Source organism: Propithecus coquereli, unplaced genomic scaffold (assembly GCF_000956105.1).
Source record: "Propithecus coquereli isolate 6110/MARCELLA unplaced genomic scaffold, Pcoq_1.0 Scaffold90, whole genome shotgun sequence".
NCBI classification, from domain to species: Eukaryota; Metazoa; Chordata; class Mammalia; order Primates; family Indriidae; genus Propithecus; species Propithecus coquereli.
The window spans coordinates 3533321-3545762 of NW_012155285.1; the positions used below are offsets into that span (position 1 = coordinate 3533321).

General features: G+C 41.7%; 1 protein-coding gene across 1 annotated transcript in view; it reads left to right on the forward strand.

The window, feature by feature from the left end:
• Window positions 1-9802, forward strand: part of ADGRF1 (adhesion G protein-coupled receptor F1) — a 27225-nt gene extending 17423 nt beyond the window's left edge. The window contains exons 10-14 of the mRNA XM_012664644.1: window positions 451-1824; window positions 3448-3489; window positions 4524-4583; window positions 7972-8038; window positions 9587-9802. Coding sequence (XP_012520098.1) covers window positions 451-1824; window positions 3448-3489; window positions 4524-4583; window positions 7972-8038; window positions 9587-9660 — 1617 coding nt within the window. The 3' untranslated portion in view covers window positions 9661-9802. The remainder of the gene's footprint in view (window positions 1-450; window positions 1825-3447; window positions 3490-4523; window positions 4584-7971; window positions 8039-9586) is intronic.
• Window positions 9803-12442: the final 2640 nt, after the last annotated feature.

A 12442-nucleotide genomic window follows, 5' to 3' on the forward strand; every position in this document is an offset into this window, starting at 1 on the left:
TGTGAATTTAGAATTTCTGATGTTAGCAAACATCATAATAGCAAACAAACATCATATGAGAAAGCAGTTCGAAGTAATGTCTCCATCTTTGAGCTTCAGCCCGAGAGCAGTGTAGTCATTTTTGCCAACTCAGGGAGAAGGAAATGCACTCGTGCAGCCCAAATTGCAGGACTTTTTCTCCTCCATGGGGAAGCCCCAGTGTGCTTATGAATCCCCTGGGGTAGTGATCACCCTGGAACGTCTGCGATTTTGCTGACCCAAGTTTCTTTGCCCAAAGCTTCTACTGTGCGGGGCAACTGAGCTGAATTTAATTAATGAGTTCTAATGTGGTTCGTCTCTGAGCCAATTTTCTGGGCATTTTTCCTATACTTAATACTAATGACTGTGCACTCTTAGTCCTCTTATCTGTTTACTCAAAAACACAAACTGACTTTCATCCTTGTATTTCAGGAAGTCATCAATATAGCTGACCATATCCTTGATTCAGCCTCAGTTAGCAACTGGACAGTCTTACTGCAAGCAAGAAAGCATGCCAGCTCACAGTTACTAGAGACACTGGAAAACATCAGCAGTTTGGTGCCTCCGGAAGCCCTGCCCCTGAATTTTTCTGGGAAATTCATTAACTGGCAAGGGATTCCAGTGACCAAAAGCCAACTTAAAAATGGTTACAACTATCAGATTGAAATGTTTCCCCCAAATACCTCCATTCCCATCAGAGGCCACGTGTCAATTGGGTCAGACCAATTCCAGAAGTCCCTTCCAGAAACCATCATCAGCATGGCCTCGTTGACCCTGGGGAACATTCTACCCATTACCAGAAATGAAAATGCTCAGGTCAACGGGCCTGTGGTATCCACGGTTATCCAAAACTATTTCATAAATGAAATTTTCCTGACTTTTTCCAAGATACAGTCAAACCTGAGCCAGCCTCATTGTGTGTTTTGGGATTTCAGTTATTTGCAGTGGAACAATGCAGGCTGCCACCTGGTGAATGAAACTCCAGACACCGTGATGTGCCGATGTACTCACCTGACCTCCTTCTCTGTGCTGATGTCACCCTTTGTCCCCCCTGCTGTTGTTCCTGTTGTAACTTGGATCACCTACATGGGACTGGGTATCTCCATTGGAAGCCTCATCTTGTGCCTCGTCATTGAGGCTCTGTTTTGGAAGCACATCAAGAAAAGCCAAACCTCACATACACGTCATATTTGCATGGTGAACACCGCCCTGTCCCTCTTGATTGCTGATGTTTGGTTTATTATTGCTGCCACTGTGGACACCAAGGTGGACCCTCCTGGAATCTGCACAGCTGCAGTGTTCTTCACGCACTTTTTCTACCTCTCTTTGTTCTTCTGGATGCTCATGCTCGGCCTCCTGCTGGCTTACCGGATCATCTTCGTGTTCCATCACACTACCCTGCCTCTGATGATGGCTGTGGGGTTCTGCCTGGGCTATGGGTGCCCTCTCATTATCTCTGTCATCACCGTTGCCATCACACAGCCTAGCAATAGCTACAGAAGGAAAGATGTGTGTTGGCTTAACTGGTCCGATGGAAGCAAACCTCTCCTGGCTTTTGTTGTCCCTGCATTGACTATTGTGGCTGTGAATTTGGCCGTGGTGCTGCTAGTTCTCAGGAAGCTCTGGAGACCAGCTGTTGGAGAGAGACTGAGCCAGGACGACAAGGCCACTGCTTTCCGTATGGGGAAGAGCCTCCTCATCCTGACCCCTCTGCTAGGGCTTACCTGGGGCTTTGGTATAGGAACAATGGTGGACAGCCAGAACCTGGCTTGGCATGTTATTTTTGCTTTACTCAATGCATTCCAGGTGAGAACAATAAGAATAACCGATTACGTTGTCAGGTAATTGGAATACGCATAGAGAACTCAGGTTGGTAAGACTAAGACCACTCTGGAGATCTCATCTCCCTGCCTCCAGCAAGACTGTAACCAAAACTGCACAGAAACAGTGAATAGGAAAAAAAAAATCCATTTTTCCTCAATAGTTACTCTTATACCAGAGCAGAATATTTGACTTTTTCGGTAACCCATTGCAGGGCTTTAAATCTGTTATTTGCATAGCTAACATTAATCCCTCTTGCTGCTGTCTCAGTCCTCTTTCTCTCGTGCAGACCCCTGAAAAAGCACACAGAGAAAGGGAAACGAATCATAAGTACTGGTTGACTCTGAACAGTGCAAAGGAAGTTCCTAGAGTACAAGAGAGCAAGGCCTAGCAAGCATCAACCAGCAGGCTGTTTGTGTAAATAAAGTTTTATTGGAACACAGGCAAGTTCATTCATTTACACATGGTCTATGGCTGTTTTCACTACAACAGCAGAATTGAGTAGTTGCAACAAAGACTGTATGGCCTGTAAAACCTAAAATACTTACTATCTGGCTCTTCACAGAAAAAGTTTGCTGACCCTGCTACGAAGGATGGGTTTTACATGCCACAGTCAGGGGACGTTGAGAGTAGGTGGACAAAGTCATCCTCAGGTTTTGATGAATGTGGAGAAGAGGCTTCAATCTTGGTTTAATGCAGATTTTGTCAGACCAGCTCAGACAATGACTCAGGGAAAGGGTGGTTAAATGTTTGAGCTCTGGAGTTAAATAGGTCTGGGCTCAAATGTGTCACTTAACTAACTGTGTGACCTCTAACAAATTGTTTGATCTCTCTGTCTCTCAATTCTCTCCTCTTTCAATAGAGATAATAATAATATTTATATCATAACATACATGTGAGGATTAAATGAGATAATGTAGCACTTTTCTTGGCACAGTGCCCGGCACTTAGTAAATACCCAATAGGTGTTTCTTAGAAGCAGCTGGTTCTCCACCTTTTCGGCATCCAGAGAGCGTTCAGGTGGCTGTACAGATGGCAATTGTGGAGGGCAGGAACCCGATGGTGACAAGTGTAGGGAACTCCTGTTGGGAGTGGAAGGTGATATGCTATCTGAACAGGCACCAACGGAAGGTGCTCTGACCGGAAGGAGGATTCCAAGGTCCAAGAAAGCCTTTGCCAAGGGTTCCCCAAGAGCTACACTGGAAGGAAAGGGTGCTGACACCCCTCCACACCTGCCACCATCGCAGACACTTAGTCAACCTTAAATGCCCGGTCCAAAGAAAGACTAAGATACAGAAGCAAATGGAAGCTATTTGTTTTGGGTTGGAATGGTACAGTAGGGGAGAAGGAAGCCCTGTGCGCAAAACTTAATTCACTCAATCATTTATTTACACATTCAATAAAAAAGTTTTTTGAGTACTTTGTGTTGTGCCATGCACTGTGGAGGTCACACCATGTTCCTGCCTTCAAGGGGCCTACAGTCTAGCAGGAAGACAGACAAGAAAACAATTTCAGTGTTGGGCGATAGAATAGTGTTATGTGTGTAAATGCTTTTTTTCCTGGAACAGAAAAATACAATACATGTGACTTATTCCTTTTTTTTTAAAGGGGTTTTTCATCTTATGTTTTGGAATACTCTTGGATAGTAAGGTACGTGCATTTATTTCTCTCTTTACCCTCTAACCCAGGCATTTTTAAGCCTCTCTCCTTCAGTTCTGAGGCCTTTATTCATATAATAAGGGGTTGGACTATGGGTACTTTTGTAATAAACTTCTATGATTTTACAAAAGGTAGGCTCAGTCAGGAGACAAAGGAACTAAACAGTCACTGCTAATAAAGCTATATAGAACTAATCAAACACATAATGTAAACAGTATGGAAAAAAAGGAGAAATTCTCTTTATCTTGAATTTTTATAATTCAAATCATGGTATGGCAATAATTCAATAGAAAAATTACTTTCCTAAGGAGTGAATTCCCTTTCTCTTCTTTAATTAGTTTACCCATTTACTTGGAATATGCTGAAAGATACACCTACTTCAATATTTGTAGAGTTTTATACAGTAAATGTTAAATAGCCTCTCACATTAAATAAAATTCCTAAAGAAGGACAACCAATTTAAGTGAAATATAGTAGAATAAAAAATTAAATAAACTTGTTTCCTAAACCCAAGCCTTGAGCAATTTATCGAGAGAGGCGAAGGCAGTAAGCTAATAGATGTAGAGTGTTTGTTTTAATAGGAAGATAAGAATATTTGATAATTAGAACAATTGTTGCTAATAATAGCAACAATTTTGCACATGCACAGACCCTTATTTACAAAGAAGCAGTTTGCTATTCTTAATTGTACTAAATAATTGCCTTGTTTGTAGCATTCACATGGTTAGGAAACCCTTTTCTTCAAAGATAAACTTCAATTTAGTAATTATTGCCAACTGCTAATGTGTAGAATCTGAATTATTATGGCTTTTGGTACTGTTCTTTGTTTAATGCTAGTTTTGTTTATAGGTAAAGAGGTGAAGAAACTAATCTTTCTATCAGATATCCAGTCCTGGCCTATTAAGTGCTTTTAGAAAATATTAATAATGCTATTAAATAAGTTTCAACCTGCAGTTTTGTTCTTGATTTGTTTATGTGTGACTGCATATGTGCATCTCCTCAATATTTCTTTGTTGCCATTATAGCTGCGACAACTTCTATTCAATAAGTTGTCTCCCTTAAGTTCTTGGAAGCAAACAGCAAAGGTAATTATCTCCTAATTTCCTACTGCCATGAATCCAATGCTTGAAGTTTCAATTTTGCATTTTTCTCTTTATGCAATCTTGCAGCAAGCCCCCTTCTGTGTAAATCCCTTGGGTTTCGATCACCATATTCCTGGTATCTGGCACGGGGCCTGGTGCATGGTCGATGCTCAGTCAAGAGTTGTTGAGTGAGTGAGCGAATGTGAAGGTGTGGGAACTTGGAAGGGTGCTCGATCACGGAGGTCTGTGCGCGTCTGTTGTGAGCGAATACCTTTGAACAACATCACTGGTTTTTGTCTGACTTGCTTGCCAATATCTAGAATTAGCAAGGTCCTTTCCTCCACCTGACTTTCTGGACATTCTCTAGACCATTTTTCCTTCGCTAGAAAAGTAAAGGGGGCGATCTTGATTAATTTCTCATATATAAATTCGATCAACGTCTACTATACAAAATGCTGTCTCTGAATTTTCTCTGTTAGGCTTGGTGTCACTGACTTTGTCTTTTCCAGTTTTATCTCTTAAGGCTGCAAACTGACAAGTTGATGTGGAAATGGAAGATTCCTATTTCATTCCTTGCCACACGACTGAAAGGATAGTATGAGGATGGTATAGTTAGAAACAAAAGTACTCGCATGCATATTTTGTATTTTCTGTGTTAATTTAGACTTTTGTCTTTCAGCAAGGCACTGACCACCATTCAGAAAGAGTTCTAAAGCAGAGATTTCTGTGTTTGGTAAAAGTCAACTGACTTAACTGTGTGCAACCCTATATGGCATTTAGAGATTTTTACAGATGACAAAATAATGTTTTGAAATAAAAATCAATAGAAAATTATCCTCTGGCATTGAAAAATCTTCCTTGGTCTGCATTTTGCAGTAGAAGGCATTGCTGTGAATTGGGGAACGGCAGCTGTGAGCCGGCAGACCTGCTCAGTATTTCTGACTCCATAACCAATTGGCTGTATGATCTTACAAGAGTCACTTCGTCTCTCTGTTTCAATTTTGTCAACTATAAAAAATTAAGTGTTGGACTAGTTACTTACTTGAAGCACAAAGTTTTAACAATTCTCTGATTTGCATTTTCTTGAAGAACTAAAATCCCTTGAGCAGGAAAATGTGAAGCTATTTGAGTCACCGTCTTAAGAAAAGGAGGGGTCACAGAACATGTGGCTACATCAAAGAAAAGTCTTTAGTGCATATAAAAGACAGGACAGTCCCCACCCTGCAAAGCAGGAAATCAGAATTTTTCTTATTTGAAAACAAAAGAGAGAAAAACACCCAAAATTAAAATAAAAGCAAAAGCGGAAATGCCTGCCAGTGTTTCTCCCCAAACCGTGCCTGACAGTGCGACACTTTGACACTTTCCAGAAGGCAGCAGTGGTCGGTGAGGGCTTTGCTGCTTCTGGATTTGGACCCCTTTCCCGATTTTCTTTCCAAAGTCGGTGATAAAAATGAGATTTTGCTATCCGACTAGGTGGCTCATTTGCTTTAAAATCAATATCCATTTGCAAAGACAATTGGAGTATTTGCAATTTTCTGAGGGAGTTTGAATGAAAAAGCGGGAACCTAGATTATAGATGATGAGGTGAGGGAGAGACAGCGAATATTCCTGTCGAGAAACTCGCTTGTGAGTGAAAAGGGAGCGAGGGTTGTAACCAGATGCAGACACAAGACCAGCAGTGACAGGCGAGAGCTCACGTTGCCAGGACGTGACAAGCACAGATGTTGGGAGGGACGGGCCAGCAAGGAGAGAATCTGAAAACCTGAAAACAAGTGAGAGGGGGAGGATAATGGACAGGAAAGGATTCCTGGGAGGACAGGTTGAACGGTCAGACGAAGGTGGCAGGATTAGCTTCTCTCTCTCTCTCCCTCTCTCTCTCTTAGCTTCTTCTCTTAACACAGGAAGTACAAGACTGATGCAGAATGAGTCACATGTACAGATTGGGGTCATGCTGTTGAGAGTTCAGACCTTAATACATTTTTTTTAAGTAGGGGGCAAGGCTGTCCACTGAGAGATGGCAAAAGGGGAGGTAAAAAGAGCAGTGAGAACACAATAGTCGATGAAGGGAATGCATGAAAGAGGAAGCCAGCAGTGGTTTCAGCAAGGACTGTCCTCAAGTCACCAAAAGACTGTGGGGACCCAAAATCCTCTCCATGCTGAGGACTCCGGGCTCTTTCTTGACCTTTTGCTGTTCCTAGCCATGTTCTCTGTAACTCTCCACCAAGATACAGACTCTGGTGGCCTATGCAGACCTACCCCCTCAACCCCTGGAATAGATTTATAGAGCCACATCTTAGTTTCAATGACTCAGGTCCTGTTATTAGACCAACTGCTTAGACCCATACACCTTCCCAGACCACATAGAGTTCCTGCGGGTGTGGCAACCTAAGATTCCTCTCTCCAAATGGGGCAGGATGCAGTTTTAACTGCAATGATTCTGACTTTAGGATTTTCTCTTAGGAGGAGGAGGAGGAGAGTTAAAGAAACCCTGAATTCTAGAAAATCAATTCTTTTGCTTTAAAAGTTTAAATTCTTTTTATTTCTATCTCTATAACTTTTTTATTTTTTCAAGCTCAATATGAGGTAGCCACTTATATATCTCGGTGAAAACTGGGTTCTGCATACTGCATATGACAAGGACTTTTTCTCCCATCTTGATTCAGTTTCCTCATGACACGGACTATAGCAGGGAATGGAACTTAGGTCTTCTGATATTTCCAGTGCCTAAAACAGTGTCTGGCTCACAAAGACACTTAATATGAGCTGTTAAATTAATGAATAAATGAACGGTGAATCAATGAGTAAAAAACAATACAATGTCTCTAAACACTTTTATCTTTCTCAATAAGTACACGGTCTTTTGTCTAAAATATTTTATTTCAGTTTGATAATTGGGTTATTAAAGTATCGAACTCTATATGGCTTCTGCTCCAATGACTAAAGGATTATTCACAAAGACATCTGAATGCTAAGATGTGCAAGAGTAAGGAGACCATTTTTAGCAGGAGTATTGTTTTTCGTCCACGGGTCTCTTTTAGTGACAAATGTTTGAACCAAAGAAATATAAGCATGGACATGCAGAAGGATATCTCCTTCAAAACTATTTTCTAGTTTGTTGTTAGAAGTTGTAAAAATATACAGGAATGCAAAGTTCACTTGGAAATAAGTTCTTAGATATTTTTAGATAGATTAAAGCAAAAGGGAGAGTAAGACATTGATGACTCTACATTGTTGAAAAGAGAATAACACACTATATAGAAGGAAGGAAGGATCATTAATGACATCGAGAAGTCAGAAAATGCAGACTAAAACAATGCTATTACACTAATAACACTAATACACTAAAAGAATACTATTAATGTCCAAATAACTTGTTTTTTCTTTTGTGCAGCAAAACTCGTCAGATTTATCTGCCAAACCCAAATTCTCAAAGCCTTTCAACCCACTGAAAAGACAAGGTGAGTTACAATAAAACCAAAGGTTATAAAAGGTGTGAAGAGAGAATATGAATACATCATATGAGAAAATTCAATGACAACGTTTTAGAAATTCATGTGGGAAGTGTGAGCGTATCAGCGGCCATGTGTACAGAGGTCACCTGGATTGGGCTCAGGGCTGGTAGAACAGTGCTGGGAATTTGATGCTCATGGAGACCAGGATGTGCCATTATGTATTTTCACCACAAATTATCTCCACATCCTGAATTAGATATTGTATAAATCTGTGGCATTGGTCGTTGAAGCCACAGGGTGAAGGCATGCGGCTATTCTAACACCAATGTGTCCCTACTGGAGAATGACCCCTCTGTGCCAGCCGCTGAGCAGCAGGCATGGGGCCACGTGCTTGTGCCCCAGTGCTGCACACGCCCTCCTCCCAAGGTGTCCCCAGGGAGGGGGAGCCACACCTGCCAAGTGTGGAAGAGCACTGTCTCCTCCGCCTATGACATGCATTGGCTCTATATTCATATATTGGTGGTTACCAAAGTCAATGATATTCAGCAATGAGTTGACTAGTATTTTTTTTTTTTTTTTGAGACAGAGACTCACTTTGTTGCCTGGGCTAGAGTGAGTGCCGTGGCGTCAGCCTAGCTCACAGCAACCTCAGACTCCTGGGCTCAAGCAATCCTACTGCCTCAGCCTCCCAAGTAGCTGGGACTACAGGCATGCGCCACCACGCCCGGCTAATTTTTTTTTTCTATATATTTTTAGCTGTCCAATTAATTTCTTTCTATTTTTGGTAGAGACGGGGTCTCGCTCTTGCTCAGGCTGGTCTCGAACTCCTGAGCTCAAACAATCTGCCCGCCTCAGCCTCCCAGAGTGCTAGGATTACAGGCGTGAGCCACCGCGCCCGGCCTTGGCTAGTATTTAAACATTGCAAATAGTCACAGTATTCTTGGAGAAGGGTGGGGCATGGAGTAGAGGAAGAGACTTTGCTTTATAAGGTGAATTGAAGTCATACTTAAGAGCTCAAGTCCCATTTCACATTAAGTTTTATTAATATCACCATTTAGGTAGGAAAATGGGCAAAGCATTTTAGATTCCTATCAAAATTATTTGAATTTCAGATAAAGTACAAGTGCCTGGAGAATGTGCTCATCCAGCGCCCTTGGGTCCTGCTATCACTGGCACCAACCGGCCTGAGTGCTTTTTACACATCTCTTTACCTTTTGGAGCATTTGTTCTTCATCAGTAAAAATCAGAAAAACTAAGAGATCACTGAGGTTCCTTCTAGCAATGACATGCTGTGATCTCAGATCTACTTTATCTCATTTCCCAGCAAGATCTGAAAAACATGGTGCTTCTCTTCTCTCATGGGAGATGCTTGACAGTGCAAGCTTCCAGGTGTCAGTGAGATGCTGTTCTTCTCCACCAACCCTGTTCTTCGTCTTTCTCACCTTCCTAAAACTGTTGCCAGTTGTCAGAAATTCCACAGGCTGACTTTCACCTTGGTCTCATGCTTGGTCCCAACATGGTAGCAATAATTCTTATCCTCTCTTCCCCCCTCAGGCAATTATGCACTTTCCCATACTGGAGATTCCTCCAACGATATCATACTAACTCAATTTTCATCAACTGAATAAGACAAGCAACCATAAAATCAAGGAAAAAACTTTGGAACAACCTGACATTTAGAGCTAAATGTCAGTGAAGAAACTATGCTCAGTATTAGATGGGATTTTGATTTAGGAGTCTAGAAATAAAACAAGGAGATTTCAGCGGCTTTCTCTCTGCCTCCTTTGTCTTCAATTAAATGAAAAGAAAATTTATTTCCATGTGGTCGATTCAAAGAAATTGCTCTGTAAGTGCGGAAGAGTAGGTTGTGTTGGAAATAGTGTCAGTTGTACCTTCTTCTCATAACCACGAAATGTGGTTCCCTTTTTCATAAAATAGCATTATTCCCATGGCATTTCCAATCATCTGTATTGGAGTAAGAAAACTTTATGAAATAGCTTTAGATAAATTAATGGGCAATCTCTTTCTTTTCAAAAGTCATTGGTGCAAATTTCCTAGAGAAGAGTCATTTCCCTTCCAAATTTTCCAGTTGGATTTTATGTTCGTCTTTGCTTTTTGGGTTCAGTCACTTAACTTGGAAAGTTAATCAGAAATGATATGAAAACTTCCATTTCACATAGCTTTGCAGCCATTTATCAGAAAATATATGGAGTAATGTGATTTGACATGTAATGCAGTATTTTTCACCTGGTCCCCAATCCTGCAAAGTGAAGTGTCCAGGCAGACCTAGTGCAGGGGGGAGGACGTGGGGTCTCGGAGAGGTGAAGTGACTTGCCAAAGATTGTGAGGCCAGTAATCTTAAAAAATCCTAAAAATTCGGGATTTTTAGGATTTTTGGTTTCTAGTCCATTTCTATAGCTCCATGAAAGCCTTAAAAATCACCTACCATCCTAAGAAATATTTGTGAGGTTACACACCTGGTTCATGACTCCCAGAATTCTATCTACCTAAGAGGGAAATTGAGGGAGGATTTACTTGTCAGCTTCCAGGGAGCTACCTTAAAACATCCTGATTTTCTTTCACAATACACAGTAGGCACTTTTTGGAAGTTGTTTTTGTGTATAGCCAGTGTGACTTTTGGGTGAGACCCCAGAGCAGCAGGTGAATGAACGTCATGTGAAGCAGCTTTTCCTTCCATGCTTCCACCACTTTGAGCTCACTGAGTTTCAGCCCTGACCACAGTGCGCAGAATAACCAAGTCTTTTGATTCATCCTTGCTGTCCTGGGAGTTGCAGAGTCTTAGGGGTATCTCTTAGCCTCCAGACATGGAAAACCTTCATGATATGCAAGTAAGAGAGCATGGAAAACTTCTAGTTAATGGTGGGGTATTAAATAGGCACACGTAGGGAAAATTCAAATGTAAAGTTCCAAAAGGCACCAAGACACACCACAGATGAAATACCAAAGCGAGAGGTTCAAAGGGAATGACCGAGAAACAGTTAGATGGTTCCATCCCCACAAAGATATGCATCATCAAAAGAGAATTTTATGAGAAGGATTTCCTTGGAGAAAGCTGCTCCATAGGCCTCCTCATCCCACCTATCACCAAAGGTGAGAGAAGGAGGGATGTCTGCCATTGACCTCACATCTAGTAAGAGAAGATTTCTCAGATAGCTTTCAATGGGGCCACAAAAATTAGAGTGCATGGCTGCCCAGGGTCTGATTCTCACCTGGAACTGTGGCTACAGCTCTGGTAGTAGAGCCTTGAGTGCACTTAGTTGAGACCAGCCGGCATGCCTAGTGTTTGTCAGAGCAAAGGATTTATGCTCTTCCCCATGGGCCATGGTGAGACATGCAAGAGAGAGAGCCAGCATGGGGCTGTCCTGGGTCCTGTCTGATAGGGCCATCCGAAGAGGTGGAGGGATCCTAGCATCAAGGAGTGAGAGGTGAAGCTAGACTGTGGGATGAAGAAGGAGTCACAGGTGACCACCTGGCATACAGAAGAACCTGCACAGGTTAAAAGAATCTCAGGTGAGAGGTCAGGGCTACGGGAATTTCTATGGTAGTTCTTGAATGCTCCTTCACTTATTATATCCAGTTATTAACCAGAAACCTCCATGCCCAAGGTGGGGTGGAAGGAGAGTGAGAAAAACTAAGCAAAATTTTCACCCAGCAAGGGAAGATGTGCTAGTGCAAGTGGCCAACCCAAAGCAGCACTCAGCTGGGGAAGGGAAATTTAATGCTAAATGATTGTAGTTTTCTATTATTCTATGAGACTGGGCATCCTTACTACCAAACTATTAGTATTTAAAGTGACCAAAATGTCGTTAGTACCTGGGCATGATGGAGTATAGCTGGAGTATATCTGATGGGAAGAAAAAACTTCTACCACTGAATACATTTTATCAGGATGACAAGAGGTGAAAAAAATAAAAGTGTGTTTGATCACATCCCATGTGTCGTGTTTGTCTAATCCACTGATTACACACACATTCACCTCAAAAGCTACTAAAACAATAATAAAATGATCAAAAAAAGAGAAAGGCATTGTAATCATTTTATGTTGCTGTGTTTTCTATTGTAATAGTTTATTGCTATTATAATAGATTTCTACTGCTGCGTAAAAAAATTGCCACAAACTCAGCAGCTTAAAACAACACACATTAATTATCTCAGAGTTTTCTTGGGTGAGGAGTCCAGATGCAGCTTAGCTAGTCCTCTGGTCAGGGATGCACGAGGCTGTGAGGAGGGTGCTAGCTGGGCTGTGTTTTCACCCACAGGCTCAACTGGGGAAGAATCCACTTACAACTCATTCAGGTTGTTGACAGAATCCGTTCCTTGCAGTGGTGGGCATGACAATTGTGGCTTTTCACTGACCCTTGGCTAGAGGCTGCCCTCAAACCCTAGAGG